Source organism: Nanorana parkeri, unplaced genomic scaffold (assembly GCF_000935625.1).
Source record: "Nanorana parkeri isolate BGI_ZX_2015 unplaced genomic scaffold, ASM93562v1 scaffold728, whole genome shotgun sequence".
In the NCBI taxonomy this organism is placed as follows: domain Eukaryota; kingdom Metazoa; phylum Chordata; class Amphibia; order Anura; family Dicroglossidae; genus Nanorana; species Nanorana parkeri.
The window spans coordinates 490,873-509,433 of NW_017306996.1; the positions used below are offsets into that span (position 1 = coordinate 490,873).

The 18,561-nt window shown below is 40.1% G+C and overlaps 1 protein-coding gene across 1 annotated transcript in view; it reads left to right on the plus strand.

Annotated features, from left to right (window-relative positions):
- Positions 1-18,561, plus strand: part of EDIL3 (EGF like repeats and discoidin domains 3) — a 534,632-nt gene that overhangs the window by 171,277 nt on the left and 344,794 nt on the right. Inside the window, exon 3 of the mRNA XM_018564130.1 lies at positions 7,864-7,893. Coding sequence (XP_018419632.1) covers positions 7,864-7,893 — 30 coding nt within the window. The remainder of the gene's footprint in view (positions 1-7,863; positions 7,894-18,561) is intronic.

The following is an 18,561-nucleotide window of genomic DNA, read 5'->3' on the forward strand; positions in this document are numbered from 1 at the left end:
GGGGGCGGTGCAAGTAGCCGGTCTTGTGTAGGGCACAAAATAGTCTAGAACCGGCCCTGGGTGGATCTCAACAATATTGTCGGGATCATTTCTGGCTGCAGTGCGGCTCTGCACTGTCAGCATGTATCGGGCAGTAGCCTGCCATATGCTGAGTTTGGGTCACAGGAAAACATTAGGAAATGTACTTCTATTACCCAAAAGAGGACTAACGCCAAAAAAAGGTTTGGCTTTAGTTTTCTTTGAAACCACAATCATTATCGAATACTAATAAGGAAGGAGCAGAAGTAATGAGCACCAATGGCTGCCCCAATGTACATTTATAACTGCTGCAGAAGTAAGGTTTTAAAACATTAATATGTAATTAATACATAACCCTATGCACTAACCCTATGTAAACCCAGTTGCATACAGTAAAATCTCTTATAAGCTTTGACATGTTAATGAGATTTATAAAGTAATTTTAAATATTTTAAATCTGCAGCTGTCATTTAAAGTAATGCATGGTGATCCTGCAATTAGAGTGCTTGTTCAGGTGTGTCCTGCTATAGGGTATCAGTGCCATTTCCCTGTCTCCCAGTTCAGTGTTTCAATATTGTCACCCTGTGACATAGCTTCCAATGAACACAAGTTGCCATTTTACATCATGTAGGTATGACCCACTTTTTTCACCATCAGGGAACCTTGAGTAATTACATGCAGCCATTGCATGCATGTAGATGGGAATTAATATAGACAGGGATGCATGTAGACAAGCACAAAAACAAGTAAGGTTGGCCATACATGAATAGATGTTTTTTCTTTCAGCCTACTAAACAGCATGGATGTACCAATCTTCCACTGACAGCTATTTTATCCAGTAACTGCTGCTTCAGTGACTGCTAAATACCCGTGCAGTGCCTGCATCCTTTTGGATCAAAGTATAGTTCTCCAAAAGATTTTGGGCCAGCACCTTCAACAAAAGTTGATTGAAAAATCTATTTTTATTCATTGGAGTGGTGCCAACAGGGCCACCTATGGCTTGAATATCAGCTGATTCATTGGGAACCAGCCAAAATGTGCTCCATATGTGAGCAGCTTGATTTTGTTCTAATTCATTGAGGGAGGGGCACATGATTCAGGATACTGCTATCTACAGGAGGTATAATATTTAATTGTTCCCTCCCCCAACGTCCCAATCACAATCAACAGCACTACGATCAACCCCTCCCATCAAGCCAGGGTACTCGGTGTAATCCTTGACTCTGAGCTCTCCTTTCTGCCCCACATCCAATCACTATCCAAATCTTGCCGACTCAACCTCCATAAAATTTCTAACATGCACCCATTTTTAACAAGCAAAACCACAAAGCTTCTAATTCACTCCCTTATAATCACTCGCCTCGACTACTGTAACTCCCTCCTTGTTGGCCTATCACTAAACAACCTATCCCCCCTTCAGTCTATCATGAATGGTGCTGCCAGACTCATCTACCTAAGCAACCGTTCAGTGTCTGCTGCTCCTCTCTGCCAATCCCTCCACTGGCTCCCAATTGCCTAACTAATAAAATTAAAAATACTAACAACAACATCCAAATCCATCTACAACTCTGCCCCAACCTACATCACAGACTTCATCTCAAAATATCACCCAAACCATCCTCCCCGCTCCTCTCAAGACCTCCTGCTCTCTAGCTCTCTAATTACCTCCTCCCATGTCCGCCTCCAGGACTTCTCCAGAGTGTCCCCTGTCCTCTGGAACTCCTTACCCCAATCTGTCCACCTATCTCCTACGCTGCCCACCTTTAGTCGATCCTTAAAAACCCATCTCTTCCGGGGAGCCTATCTCATCTCAACATAACTGCACTTTTGCTTCTTCCAATAACTCAATATAAACAATGATTACCTTATGAATGACTTGCCCCTCCTAGTAGATTGTAAGCTCTCATGAGCAGGGCCCTCCTAACACTATAATTTTGGCGCATTATTTTTGGTGTAGTGCATGTCAATCTGAAGATGAAGGAAAAGCCTGTAACTTCCATCCGTGCTGCTACCAGTCTAGTATCCCTAAGAGATCCCAAGACTACTAAAACTTTTCCTATACTCATGTTATTCCCAGACGTCTTTGCACTGACATTCCTTTTAAACTATTTACACCTCCCAAACATTTTGCAATCATTTAAGGAGGCTCTTATCACAAAGTGGTCAGTTCCCATAGTTGATCTGATAGTGTCTTGCTTCAACAAGCAATGACTGTCTGGTAAAACCATTAGTAGCAGGAGAGCAAAGAAGTGTATTCAAGCTTAATCAACTCTATCCAAAAATTAAATAGAAGTTCTTGCCATGAGATACACTTAAATAAAATTAGATTTTTGCACAGACTGAAAAATCGTTTCCTAGAAAATTCATTAAGGGACACTGAATTCAGAGAATTGTGAGTTGAAGCGCTGCACTTTATAGAGTTGTCCCCAGGGTTGGATTTACGCTCTATGCTTCCCCAAGGCCAGGTTCCTTCATTTGCCCTCTTCCCCGCCAAACCTGCGGTGGTTGGGGATCTTGGCATTGGGGGTGTGGCGCTTTTCGGTGGGGGGGCTTTTGTCCGGTGGTGCTGCTCTTCTGCTCCTTGCTTTGACACTGTGTGGAGGCATCGGCATCTTTTCCATGCAGCGTTGAGGTCTTTAATCGCCATGGAGCTGCACGGGATACACATGGATTTATTTTAAAGGCAGCCACTTGCTACTGACAGCTTGTCGGTCTTTTGGGGGGAATCCCATAGAATCTCTATCACCTCCGCGGTGATTGGGGGCTTTGATGCTGCACTTAGATCAGATGCTGATGTATCCGTGCAGCGTTGGAGCGGGGAGTGGAGGGGCGGGAGCCCCTTTCACTGACCCGTGGCGTTGAGATCTTTAATCACTTTGGAGTTGATGGAGCTTCAGTGAAATCTATTTAATAGAATGACAGCTGTGCTGCCCCTCTAATCCCTGCCACCCCGATGCCATGAGCTCGGTGACCTTGTAGGGAATCTGGCCTTGGTTGTCACTATATAGCGTGACAAAAATAGTTGTCTGTTTTGACTGATGTGGGGGATGCATACATCTTTTCAGCAGCTGCTTACACACTGGAAATACAGTATCCAATTTCAAGCTATTACAGTCCTGATTCATGTTCTCCCTTAGTAAGCCCTAATGAAGGGTTATTTGCATGAGCCCCTGAAACATGTTGGTTATTTCTATACTGTCCCCTCAACTCTACATCAAATATAGATATATATGGCCTATTAACCTCCCTGGCGGTATTCCCGAGTGTGGCTCGGGGGTAATTTTCAGTACCAAGAGCGGTAACCCCGAGCCACACTCAGGATTGCGCAAAAGTGTCACTTACCTTGTCCCTGCGAGCCTGCGGCATCCCCTGCTGTGTGCGCCCGGTCAATGCCGGCATTTGGCTTTCAGTTTCATTTTCGGGCGTCACAGCGGGGGGCGGAGTCGGTGGGAAATTCAAAAGTGCAAACATGACATTTACACAGAATACACACAATACAATGTAATCTGCTATAATGACATATATGTATCAAACTATTTCACTTCAATTTTGTCCCTAGAGCTTTGTCCAGTGCCCTGCCTGCACTTTTTCTGTACTCTATTGACTGTGGTATGGATCAGGATTACCGCCAGGAAGGTTAAACAGGATATAGCTCTTCAATTCACCATCCTGCAACATTAGAAAACCAAGGTACACTGTTAGTGGGAGAGGTATACCAGGCTAGTCACTGTTTTTTCCTTTGTGTCCAGATCCTCCCGTAGGCAGCAGTATAATCCAGTGTCCCCTGAATCCTGTGTCCCTTAATGAGTTTTGAAGAAAATGTTTTTGCAGTGAGTACAAAAATCCAATTTTATTGAAGTGTATGTCAAGCCAAAGTGGGGAAGGATTAAACTCTACTAAGGAAAAGCATTTTTATTTCTGCCAGTGTTGTTGTTGTTGTTCCATAAAACATTGTCAGCAGAATAACAAGTGAGGCCAAAATCCATTTTCACCTTTGTAAGTGCTTTGCATTGATAGTAGTAATGAAGAAGTGCAGTTATAATGTAGAAATGTGCACATTTTCATGACTCACATTGCAGACTTTCTTAATTTTTTTTATGAAGGGTTTATTAGGCTTAAAGCCTACAAATTTGGAATTTTCTCCAAAGGAAAAATGCTGTCACCCATTGTAGCATGATACCTCAGAGGTACCGAGCAGAACAGAAAAATAGTTAAAAAGTACAAAAAAAGTTAATAGAAAACGATTGTGCGGAGCTAGCAGTGACAGCTAGCTCCGCCCAATAGTTTCCTATTGTCCGGCGGCTCTGCTGCTGTAAAAAAAAAAAAAAAAACTCTCCTGGGCGCTCTGGGAGCCTCCCACTCCCGGCCGCCAAGGAGAGAAACAGGGCTGTGTCTTTTTTTCTTTATTCTGACACGCGATGTCAGAATAGAAAAAAAAAAAGAATGTTCCCATTGAAAAGCATTGGGACATTACTATTGGCTATTTCAATTTGCAATAGCCAATAGTAAACTAGCATTGTACCCGCCCTCTGCTGATGGACCTGATGGGGAACTGCATATGCGTTCGGCTCGGCTGAGCCGCTCGGCCACGATCGGGAGCTGTACGGGCTATTGTGAATAGCCCGTACAGCACCCCTTCGGTTCTACTGAAACGAAGGGGTCCAGGGGCCGAAGCTAGCCGAAGGATCGGCCGAAGCTACGGCCAGATCCTTCGGCAGCTTCGTGAATAGACCCCTAAATGTCATTCTGGTAGAGCCCATTCACAGCAGCCCCGTCCACTTAGGTTTGTTCAATGCAGGCACATTCGAATGGCTTGCCCAAAGCACCACAATGGACAGCACAATCAATGGTAGTGCATTTCCGCAAGTTGTGGTGCATTAGGGTGCCACACATATTGAATGGCACTGCAGCACACAAATGTGCATTATATATATTAGCATGCATTGTGGTAATGCATGCATTAATGCTGCGGACTGGTCTTGTTTCATCTCTGGAGTACTCAAATTACAAAATCTTGCTGCCAGGTTTCTGGCCTGTTTCTACCCATGGTGGATATTTGAACGTTCCCTCGCACCCTGGGGTATTTCCACTCCTGTAGCATTCACCATAATGTAAGTTAAAGATCTAGCTGGGAATATTAATGATCTACCCCATATTAATGATTAATGTAGGTGTGCAGGTATGAATACGCAAGTAGAGATCTCACAATCAAGGTCCTTAGGGGGCTAAATTCTCCATCATCTACCAGACACTAAAATATCAGTTTTAGGCTGACTGGCCTTTAAAAGTTCCTTAAAATCATAGCATTTACACATACATATATATACACATATGTTGTTGTTTTCTTTGGGGTTTTTTTGCATAAACAGTGGTCTTGCAGTATATTTGTGTAAAGCAACGTGAACGGGATACTAGAGGAAACAATTCTAAACAGGCAAAACAGAACAAAAAATCATAAAACAGAGATTGCTTTTTAATCAACGCAATCATGCAGTTTCAAACTATTTCATACCATTTTAAACAAACCATTTTCTTCCAGTTATTTATAGAGCCAAAAAGCCCATGTTGATTGCTTAAACATACAATTTTAGAATCACAGTTTGCCAAATTGGGCAGAAATCCAGGTATGCAGTATTATATTTCATTTGTTAAAAATACAAATCTAGCAGGTGTTTATGTTGTACTGTTTTTCCCAGCTTAGCAGTTTTACATGGTGCATCTGTGTATAAATCATTAGACCAAAATAGCACAACATGAAAAAGTCTAGGCTGTGCAGGACTATTATAGAGGAATGGAATATCTCTTTTTTTTTTTATCCTATAATAAAATGGTAGAAATATATTTGGATGCTCACATCTTGCTAAACAGGGCTGGAGCCTATTGGGCCAAACATTACTCACATAATTTTCATGAACTGCTTGAGTCAAAACAGGTTTTAACAATTTTTAATGTTTACTAATGTATTATTTTTAAAGATAATAGTGCAAGTGCTGTTTACTGAATGCTGAAATTAAAAATGTGTTAGGGATCATGTGTTCTAAAGCAAATCAGAGTACACTGTTCAGCTTGGGGAGCAGCTGCTGGTTCATGGGGAAGGAAAGGGGTTATTGATATGGGAGTGAGCATAAGCAAACTAACTGCTTCCTCACAATTCCCTTACTGTCAAGTCTATGTAGGGTTGCCACCTGCCCAGTGAAAAGAGCAATAAGAAGGCAATCATAACGCCAATATTTTTTTCCAAAAAAGGCAGCCTTAAAGGAAACCTTTAAGGGAATCTAGGTAGAGCAACCAGTTAACTGTTTTGATCTTAAACTCTGAACTCCTCCCACTATTTAAAACACATTGGTAGCTTAAGCTGGACCTAAACTCAAAAAGTAAAGATTTGCAATCATATAAGGAACATCAAGAAATGTTAATAGTGCCTAAACTGACTTCTTGGTATGTTATTGTGCCTTGTCACACCTGTGCTTACCGCCTCATAGCTGTATATCTGCAGTAATGGCTAGTTTTAGGATATTTGGAGTGAGATTTGGCAATGTCACTACTGTGGTGCTCTCTGTTTTCCTTTCTGGAGGCTCACGTGAGGAAGAAAAGCCCTGAATCTATTTAGATGGCTGCCTCCGAACAGAGATGAGGTGCAAAACAAGGCATAGTAGGTCAGTAATGAGGAAAAGATCAGCTGCAAAAAGACAACAACACTGGTGTCTATTCCTTTGCCTGCCTACATGATAATATGCTTCCAAGGATCTTTTCACCAGGAACAATCTATTGTGATACAAGGGTATATGAATGTCAATCAGTTTACACATTTACAAATATGTCCCAGAATAAATAAGCATTCTCTTTTATATGTATTTGATCAGCTCTCACACCACAACATCTCTACCAGACAGAATTTCCCATTTAAGAATCATGTAAGCTCTCAGTAAGATGGCAAAAAACTTACAAGTCTCATTTTATTAACTTGTGAATAAGATTAACAGATGAATATCAGTTATTATCAGTTAAAATGGTATAGCAGGGTGTGATACTGACATACAAAACACAAAGCTATATCCTTTAAAACGTATAGAGAAAACCTACCAAATGTGTGTAATAGCAATAGTAGTGGGAAATCTCCAATTGAGTTCCCAAAATAGAAGTTGTTAGTGGGTAATATACAACCCAATGATATCTAATTGTAACAGTTTCAAAAGGACTTACACATTAAGCCCATGTGCGGTAACTTAAAGCAAAAATCAGTGTTCTTTCTAGTTTCATCTAGTATGTCATACTATACATATACATACTATACATCATTGGTACTTATAGATAACTAATGTTCTTTATCAAAGATAAAGTCTATATGACCTGATTAACAAAAGCCAATTGTAGTGCTTTCTAAACCATTCCTGATTAGCACAGAGGAACTGGTTCCTCTCGCAGGCATAGTCTTGACCACTTCCAGGTAGGACTATGCTTGATGTGTATATTGAAATCAGCATCTCTGTGCTGTTTTCCAAATGTTTTTACTGCCAGGAGATAGCCGGGGGCCTATAAAAATATTAAGAGCCTTGTCCTATGCTAACAATAGAGGGTTCCTCTTCTCATGTTCTCTTATAATTTAATAGAAACTACCTTAAGAATACTATTGAACTGGTTTGGTCTGATGCCCATGTTTTTTAGAATGCGTTGACTCGCTACAGTGTTGTAACTTGAAGGGCCTTGCAATGAAACTTGAATGAAAAATAATTACTTTCTGGCTGTTGTTTGCTTAGTGCAATTTAGAAGAAGAAAAAAGCATTCTTTTTCTTTCTCTTTATCAGTATACTGGATATCCTGACGTTATTTTTCTTTTTTTAACAGCATCGGAAGAAGAAGAGTCTACAGCCACAGGTAAGAAGATGATTTCTAATAGATCCCAGTTATACTTTCAATCAAGCATAATAGCGCTTGCTGTGACTTTACACAAGCAAGGTGTAGAAAGGGTTACTGTGTATGAAGTAGATGTTAGTGATTACTGAATGACCACAGATATCTGTGAATATGTCAGCACATTTCCATATGCAGTAATAAACACTCGGAGTTAACGTACGCCTTGCCTAATATTCAATGCTTGTAATGATTGTGCATAGACCATAGGGTTGATTTACTTAAAAGTGAAAGCTGTTCCCTTAGTTAAAGGAGGACTATGAGGTGAGTGCTTTTCACTCACCTCATAGTACTAGCCGACCTGTGACAATGAGACTGTCATAGGTCGGCTCAGTAGATTGGGAGGTGAGCGAACACATGCCGGTGTTCGCTCACTTCTCCATCCTGTCACGGCTCTCTGCCGTCACAGGGGAGGGGATGGATTCCCCTCTCCCCGCTTCGATCCGCCAGCGCTGACTGGCAGAATGGACGGGGGAGGGGGCGGGTACAGCTGGCTCTAGATAGGCAGAGCCAGCTGTCACTCACGCAGCTGGGCGGATCTTGATGTCGGGATCCGCTCCGGCTGCGGCATCTCAGTATACCGCGAGCTGCAGCTCGCGGTATACTGAGCTTAGGGTGACAGGAGGACGCTAGTTTGTGTCCTCCCATTACTCTAAGGAGAACTATGGGGAAAACCCCTGACCCCATAGTTCTCCTTTAAGAGAATGTTTACTGGGTTTAATAAATAAGGTAAAGCTGTGATCACTTCAATCAACCAATCATCAGGTTTTAGCACAAATTCTGTTTTTTTAATTTTTTTATTTCAACATACATGATTGGGTATTCTAACAGAACACAGATTATCCTTACTTACTAAGCACACAGTTTGCAAAGTAAACATCCACTTTGCTAGGTGAACAGCCTCTAATTCTTTAGTAAACACTTTAAGAGGTTAATTTAATAATGAATTTAAAAACAAAAAATAATAGCCCCCATTTTTTTAGCAATTAAGTCACGCTGGGTTACTGTAAAGCAAACCTGTTTTTTCTCAAGCAGGGAAAAGCAACAGGTTTGCATTATTAAGCCCCCTCCCCAGTAGCCCATACTCATCTTTCCTACACTGCTACACAGTTCCATCCAGCTATTAGGAGCAACAAATGACACAACACTAATGGATATGGAGAAGCATGTGGATCACTCCATGTGACATTGTTGATAGATGGTTATTACACTTCTGTGTATATTCCGACTGGAGTGACATGGTGCTTACACAGGGCTTCCTTTACTCACTTGAACACAGTAGTGGCAGAAAGGAAGGTAACTTTAAAACTTACACAGAGAACACTCTTTAGGTGGTAGAAGCCATTCGCTATTGCAGACATCTAATCTTATATATAAGTTATGAATCATGCTTGGAAACTGAGCATTGGTTGCTGCTGAAAAGCTGCAGTGCAAATACTTTTGTAAAAGGAGTTGAGCATCTGATAAAGGCAATCCAACAAAATACTGTGTAGTTGTCTTGCACAATACCTTTTAATGCAGTATCTAGGAAGACACAATTCTGTCGTCTCTTAGCTTCGTTGCTTACTCATCTATGGGTGGCCTTTTTAGAGCGAAAGGGCAACTGATTGAAATTTCCTAGCTGACTGCTATTAAGAACGTAGGCGGATTGTCTGCTGTAGACTTCATGCTTGTCTGATATGAGCACACAATTTTATTTACTTATCTGCAGAAAAAAAAATATTTTTTAAAGTCCTAATATGAATGCACTTATTAGATGTAGAATGCATTTACAAACCATCAAATATCTATGGCTAGGTTTAAGGTAAAAGGATAGTGTAAATTTACCGTTGCAACTTAAAACACAAATATATGTTTATGCATTACATATGGTTATACATGTAATTTGGGAAATTCTGATTCATTTCTAGTGTATTCCATCTTCAAGTATTTTAAATGGCTTTTTTGTTTGAGTACTTAACATTTTCTTCTGTTTCTTTTTAATTTCATAGATCAGAGGGTACTATGAATTGCATTGTGATATGCTATGCATAACTGGCAATTGCTTTTGTGTGATTTCACCAGTAGTTTTGTTTGCATACAGGGGGCTTCATGTGTTTACAGCTTACATAATAGCAACCAGAAAAATCTGAAAAAGTGGTCATGGCAAGATGGACAAAACAGAGTACACAATGGCAAAGGGTGGAGGAAATTTACACAAAAAAAATTACAGGTGGAAAATATTATAAAAGTGAAGCTACCCTTTAAAAGAGTTCATGTCTATCATCACATTTTATTCTTATGAGGAAACAGAGAACACTTCCCTCTAACCCTCTTACTTTTTTCCTTTGCTGTGGACCCTCTAATTGTCAGGATAGGGCATGATTAAAGGCTTTGCCTTGGGATAATTGGATGAAAACAATAAGTCTGTACACAGAAGTCATACTTCCTATACTTACCTCCATTTACTCTAAAAACCAAATTCATGAATAGGTGTAAAGATAATTAATCTAAATCACTCATTCTCCTAGTCAATCACTCCCCTTAACTGTGACCAGGATATAGACATTCAAGTACTGTATTTACATATTTGTAACACATAGTAAAAAAAAACCCATTAAAGCCCTCAATCCCCTTAGTAACTGCAAGCACTGTAAAGAAATGAATCATTAAAGTTCACAGCAGATGCAATGAAGTCCAGGTAGCTCTCTCAGGCAGCACAGCTCGATTGCCCCCCTTTTGCAGTGCACCTCCTCAGTGTTAATATTAGAGATTAGAAGGCTGTCAAGTCACTGTTGGCAGGGGGACCAAGGTGAGCTGAATTTCTGAGGGAACAGACTCTGACAACGTCTGTGCTTCTGCTGTGAGTATGCTTTGCTCCACAGTGGCAGTAGCTGCAGGGATTGGGTCTTCTTAAAGGTCATTTACTGCCGGTTAATAATATGTCATTTCTTCAATATCCATAGCTTGGTCACCTATTCACTTTAAACTGAACCCGTGCTTTGCTCATGTAGAAATAAGTTACCTCAGACATACTGTATATACTTCACTGAATGTATCTAACTTTGATAACCCTTGCAAAACGTTTGCATCTTGCTCACCCTTCTGCCCTAAAACTATAATAATCTAAAGGGCACTTTTTTCCATCTTCTGTGTTATTATTCAGGATTATTGTCAGCAAATTGTTTGCTTCTTCAAAGATGATTTGGGGGCTCTTATCAGTCCACACTCATCGATTGTAAGGTAGCACAGATAGCTGATAAATGCATGCAAAAACTGTCCCCAGAAATGTCATAAAATATGGAATAGATAGTGAAATTCTACAACCACATGTGACCCAGTGACCAGTACACCCTGTTAACACTCTAGGGGCCTTTCTTGGTCTGGAAAAAATGGTAGTTCATTATATATATGAGATATATATATCTCCTGTATATAAACAAATCATACATTAAAACAGGAATGCACAAATCCCAGGAGCCCCGTACCCAATGCTCCTTAAAAATGACAGCTGCCTCCTAACTTTTGAGTTTTTCTCTAGCCTAGTAGCTGGAAATGTATCTGTACTTGTACTTGTACCTAGTACGGTACTTGGTATCTGTGCATCCCTAATGGGCAGCCATATATATTAATTGATAGAAGGTTAATTGATAGAGGAGTTCCATATAGGACTACAACCTCTGTTTTCATTAATATTAATCTGAATGTATATGGTTGCAAACAGTTACAAAAGACTATTTTTACAACGTGAGACACACATACATAAACAGTATTGAAAATAAAAGTGATAAACATAATTTCTCCTACTTTTGGGGTTGGAAGAAACAAGTGAACCATACACCCAACATTAACCACTTGCCGTCCGGAGCAATTTCTTACATTTGCACACACATGATAAAATCTGAATTTTGGGCTAGAAAACAGCTTCTATTATACAATTGTATATTTTCTGAAAGCAGAGGCCCTGTAGAATAAAAGATGCTAGTTGCAATTTTTTTATGTTGCACGCTATTTGGGCAAATGTTTATCAAACAAGAACTTTTAGGATAAAATACACTTAAATGAAATTTAGTGCACAGAAACAGAATATAATACCCAATTGTTTGGTAAAATATAAAAGTCGTGGTAATGCCAGGTAAATAGATACTAAACATGTCAAGTCTTAAAATTGCGTGCGTCCGTGAAACAGCAAAAAATCTATAATAACCAAAATTTCCCATAGGCAACGCTTTAAATGCTTTTACGGCTCATCAGTTTAGTGCTAACAGTGATTGATGGGCCTAGAACTATTGCTCTCACTCCGACTCTTGCGACCATACATGTGTGATGCCATTTTCGATTTTGCACGTAGGTGCATCCGATGCGTTTTTCATTGTATGTGCATGCACGTGGGTGGCGGGGGACTTTAAAATGTTCTTTTTCTGCATTTTTAATTATTTGTGACTTTGATTTTTACATTATTTTTTTTTTACATTTAACTTTATTGCTATCACAGAGGGAGCTAAGAAGCCCCCTATGTAATGGCAAATATAATGAGACAGGTCCTCTTTAATGTCCTCTAATGTCACCTAGGGACCCCAAAGAAGCTGATTAAGCAGAGATCTGCTTCACCAGCTTCTTCTTCTGGCTCTAGGAGCCGGAGAATGTGCCCAGTGACACCAGAAGTGATGTAATGCACATCACTTCCGAGTTCAGTGATCGGAGGAGAGATCAACGGCTGGAAGTCGACAACGGCACCAGCGGTGGCAGATGGGGGTGGCACACATGGCGCCGCACCGCACAAGCAATCCAGCACCTGTACAGGTGTCGGATCACATGTATTTGCTACCGTTTGCTGTTTCAAGCGGTAGCAGCAGCCGTGCTCTTGGTATAACCACTTCCAGCAGATGATGTGTATTTACGTGAACCCGCAGATATGATCAAGATTTGAATGCCTTAGAGATAAGTTGCCGCCCTGCTATCCTGTGTAATTGAGTGGAAGGGGCTGATTGCTGCATATTACCTAATTAGCACAGGTAGGATTTTGGTAACCACAATCTTCAAAAACTGTTTCCAGCTATGAATTATGGATCTGGATGCAGGTGTAATGGTTTGCTGCAAAGGACAAGAGTTATGAGTTATTACCTTTTTTTCCAGAATTTTAAAGATTGAAGTACACATTTTTGAGACTTCTCACCTTCAAACTGTGCTTATTGTCCAATGTGAACACGCAGGATCTAACACGCAGTGCCATACTGTGCTGGCACGCACATCAAGATACAGCCTTTCTTGACACTGTATTGTTAAAATGCCATGCCTTTTCCAATGAATTCTGGACATTGTATTGGTATAATGCTATGCATATGCTGAATTAACTTTTTGTTGGCTAGATCATGATTGTGATGTTTAAAATGTTTATGAAAATAAGCTACAAATGTGATCCAGGCCTACTCGCTCCTGGCTGGATCATTACATTGTTGTCAATGTTAATGTTGTCCTAGAAGAATCAATTGAGTCTATCTATACAGTCATAACAGTCATATAATGAGATTATATCTTCTTGGGTGAGCCAGAGTACCATCCTTCACAGATTAATCTGCTTATTTATGAACTTAATCAGATCAGTGATTTTTTTTCTTAAGTATTAGGTGCAAGATACAGATGTTGTGTCCTAATTAATGCAGTCATTCATGTGGTCATGCACATGCAGTTATGAAAATCATTAGCTTTTATTATTTTAAATATGATTTTGAAAAATATTTTGCATAAACTGAATTGTGAAGGACTTTGTAGGAGAGTTAGAACAGAACATACTTTTGATTCCTCTGATGGTATCTCAAGGAACCCTTGCAGATCAGTTGCAGTTACGGTAGTCAAGCTTAAAGGTTACTGATCATTCCTTGAGAAGTAACCAGTCCATCAAACTTTCTCCAAAAGCAGACAACAGGTTTAATCTGAAGTTTTTTTTAGCCGGTCTGATCAACTTCCTACTAGTTGCCTCTGATCAGCTGTGATCCTTTTTAGTCCTTCATAGTGAAATTATCGTAGTAGGTGTTATTAATACAGTTTTGTCATCCCATTTAAAGTGAGAAATGTCATTCTACAATAATTATCACTTTCAGAATTCTGTAAAGTTTGAAAGGAAAGTTGTGCCACGGTCAACTTGCCCAAAAGGAGTGAAAATGCCATATTTTAATGCAAAAAATGATTATTAGTAATTTGTTAGTTAAAATCTCTATTTAAGCTTTTACAGAGTTTCCCTCCCCTAATACTACCTGCAGTGAATGATAAAGACTTTCTTGGGGACTGCTCTGTTTATTTTGAGTAAATGTAAAGCCTAAATTAATGGAATTTATAAAGCAGTGGTATGGCCTGACTACAACCATACGTGTGCATTAAACAATGCTTATGTATAAAGCACTGCAATTACATAGTTACATAGCATTTGAGGTTGAATAAAGACATTAGTCCATCAAGTCCAACCTATTAGGATCTCATTCTAGGAGTACCCGTACCCCTGTATATTACGGTCCCTTAAGAAATCGTCCAAAAGTTTCTTGAACAATTCCACATTATTTGCTGAAATCACCGCCTGTGGCAGTGAGTTCCAGACCCTAACTGATCTTACTGTGAAGAACCCCCTTCGCCCCTTGTGCTGGAATTTTTTTTCCACCAATTTTAGGTGGTGGCCTCTAGTTTTTGTAATGGAGTTAATTTTAAACAGTTTATCGCTAATGTTGTTACCACCATTGAACATTTTGTACATGGAAATCATATCCCCCCTTAATCTCCTCACCTCCAATGTGAACATGTTTAAATTTAGTAGCCTTGTCTCGTAGCTCTGGTCCTCCATACCCCTAATTAGTTTGGTTGCCCTCCGCTGGACTTTTTCCAACTCAAGGACATCTTTTCTTAGTACTGGTGACCAGAACTGGACCGCGTACTCCAGATGAGGTCGAACCAATGATCTATAAAGTGGCAAAATTATAGACTTGTCCCTGCAATACATCCCCTTCTTAATACAGGACAAGACCCTGCTAGCTTTGTTTACAGCAGCCTGGCACTGAAAGCTACATTTCAGTTTGTTGTCTACAATGACCCCCAAATCCTTCTCCATTTCTGACTTCCCTAGCGGCATACCCATAATTGTATAACCCATTTGTTTATTTTTATGTCCAAAGTGCATTACTTTGCATTTATCAACATTAAACCTCATCTGCCACATTAATGCCCACTCCCCTATTTTATCCAGGTCCTCCTGTAATGTTATAATGTCTAAGTCCGTGTCGATTACCCTCCCAATTTTGGTGTCATCCGCAAACACGGAAATATCGCTGTTACCACCCTCCCCAATAGAGTATTTGAATGGGTTAAGAAAAATGTGTGAAGAGTCCAGTCATATGGCCTGTCAAAGTCATGTGATGGCCTTTCCTCTTATCATGGACTTCTTTCTGCAGTGTTAAGCAAAGCAAGCTCTCAGTGACACTGCAGGCTTGACACCTCAGCCTGTGATGTTTGGTAGAAAGTGGACAGCAATATCCACTTTGCACTGTAAATAGGCCTTCTAGTTTGCTGAAGCACTATGTTTTTTTTAAATAAAATGTGTTTTTTTAAAAGAAAACCATTAGCCAGGCCTTACTTGAGCTTTCAAAGTTTCTCTACACCCAATATGATTACTCGTATTAAATTAAATAAGGTTCACAGGTTTGAACTTTGACAACTTCAAATTAAGGAAAAAATCATGGTAAATGGTAAGTATGGTTCAATGCTTACTTATCTACTTGTTTCTGTGTTTATTCCTCAAAGTGATTGGGTCAGGGAAGAACTCTTTGAACTGGGTGGCAAAAACAACCAAATAGACTTTTCATGATGATGATACATTTTGTATGGGCTAAAGAAAGCTTACCACTCAAAGTGCAACCTGGTACCAAAGTGGTAAAAAGCGGGTGTTCTTAAAGGACATGATTTTTTGCAACACGCATTTTCACATCTTCCACCATCAGCTTCCTTTGCAGCTCTCAGCATTCAGTTATATGACTTCTCAGAGTTGCAATGCAAGTTGGTGCTGGAAGAAAGAATCTGTCAGATGCTGTGACTGCAGGTCTGAACAGGTGGCTATATAATGCCCAGCATCCTGTTCTGGCTGCTGTCTGAAGGGTGAATCTGCATTCAGGGCCATTAGCCATGTGTTATTGGTACTGGCCCAGGGACAAATGTCTTCCTTGTCCTGCTCTCCCCTAGATCAGGTTTCTACCAAAATGTAACGCTTATTTGTAAAATATGTAAAACATATTCTTTATCAGCTTTCCATTGTGGTTGTGAAACTAGATAGTAAAGCCCTATTAGTTCACCTTTCTCCATAAAATGCTGAAGACTTGATTAAAATAAGTAGGTTTAGAATGCAAAGGATTGAGATTCTATTTTTTAGCTTGCAGAGGCAAGTTATTAGGTGGACAAAACTACAAAGCATAAAAAGCTAAATCTTAGGATTAAGTAAAGATGTTTACCTTTTACTAAAATAATTTGTATTGCCTTTTATTAAATATATCACCTTAGTGTGACTTTTTAAATAATTGTCACCTAGAAGCATCTGATAGATTTATGTTTTTATTGCTAAGACATCTCAGGCTGAATCAGATACAGTCATCTAGCCTTATATTATATTTTACATCTGTTCTAAGCATAGATATTGTCAGTTTGACCATGAGATGCTGTCCTTGAATTTCGGTTGCTTAATACCCAAAGGTGAAATCTGTATCAAGCTGCTTTTTGCACTGTTTAATAAATGTTTCACTAAATAATGCTTACACTTCCATATGCCTCCGGGAAGATAAGAAAATCTAACCTGAACTCTATCTTGAAGGAGATTTTGCCTTGTGATAGATGGCAAATGCATGAGAACAGCATCCCAATACTGAATGTGAAAATGAAATGCTAATGACACCAAGGTGTTGATGTCCCAGTTCCCAGCACTTGGAATATGACAATACATAACAGGGAGAAAGACAGATTCTAAGCTATATAAAGAATGGATGAAAACCATGTTTTGTACAATAAACTGCCAAAAATAAGGTTATGTGCTGTAAATAACATGAATAAATGATAGATGTGTTAGTAGGGAGCTGGTCCCAAAATAAGAGGAATAAAGACTTTTAAATTTTAGAGGCAGCCGTTTGTCAGTTGGGTATTCTCCAGGGTCCCTGGAGTAATCAAAGTTTGTGAGAAGCATGAGAGTGGCAAGGATATACTGTAGGTCAAGTAAATGTGTATTGCACAGATGGTCACAAGAAAAGCCAATGCATTTGGGGGGCTCACTGTCACCCTTCATCAGGTAAAGTAGGTAAGTCCTTACACACACTGAGTGGATTTGCTGATATACTATACCAGATATTATGTTATTACTCCCGCTGAGCTTACCACATAAGCCCTGATGAAGGGGTACCAGCGATCCCCTGTAATGCATTGGCTTTTCCTGTGGCCTTATGTAGTATGCCAAAAAAATGTACTGGACTCACATTATATCCTTGGCGTTTTCATCCTTCTTACATTCCTTAAAATCCAATACCTGGATTGTATACCTTAATCAAAGTAGAGAGATACATAGGCTATAGGTCATTTATACCGTGGTAGAAAACAAAGGTTATTTGATATTAATAGCATCAAGTAATAATAATAAGAGAAGTACTTGATTTGCTTTTAGTGCCAGGTTAAGATCCTATGTCCCCTGCATCAATCTTCAAACATGGTGCTAAATATACATTTATTATCAAGAGATAATTATATAATACATCCCAGCTCCAGTAAAATCTTATTTCTAGTTTTAGACTGGGGAAGGCATAGAACCTCTGTCAGGTATTAAATACTTCCTTTGTCCCTATTGAGGAAGCAAGGAGAAACCTCTCTAATGGAGATACAGACAGCAATATTAAAGTTGTTTTTATTGCTGCACATGCTCTGTCTTTTACCTGTCAAATAGACAGGTTATAAAGAGATTTTGCTTTACTTCCTGTTCTTTGTGACACCAATGTTATAGCTGTATTTGGCTTTTAATCCTAAATCGACTACTAAGGGGTCTATTCACTAAGCTGCCGAGGGCAGCCGAGTGAATGATCGATCTGAAGTGAAGTGAGCCGAACACTGTTCGGCTATTCACTTCAGGCTGGTACGCCTGATTTCAGCCGTACATCGGCTGAAATCAGCCGTACATCGGCTTGCTTCGCGTGGCTTCGGGTCGCCCGAACATGCTCAGCAGAAGGAGTTCGACTAGCTTTGTACCCGCCCTCTGCTGATGGACCTGAAGGGGGACTGCAGCAGAGGGCAGGTACAATGCTAGTTTACTATTGGCTATTGCAAATTGAAATAGCCAATAGTAATGTCCCAATGCTTTTCAATGGGAAAATTCTTTTTTTTTAAATATATATTCTGACATCGCTCGTGTCAGAATAAAGAAAAAAAGACACAGTGGTGTTTCTCTCCTTGGCGGCAGGAGACTCGGGGCGCCAGGGAGAGTTAGCTGTTTGGAGATCAGTGTCCCTGGTTAGCAGGTAACCAGGGACGCTGATCTCTCTGAAAGTGGCCGGAGCCAGCCGTAAGACCACGGCTGGCTCCGCCCAGCTGTCAGAAGCAGGCTGTCGGCCGGCCAATGGCCGGCCGCTCGGCTAGCTTCGGCTTTCA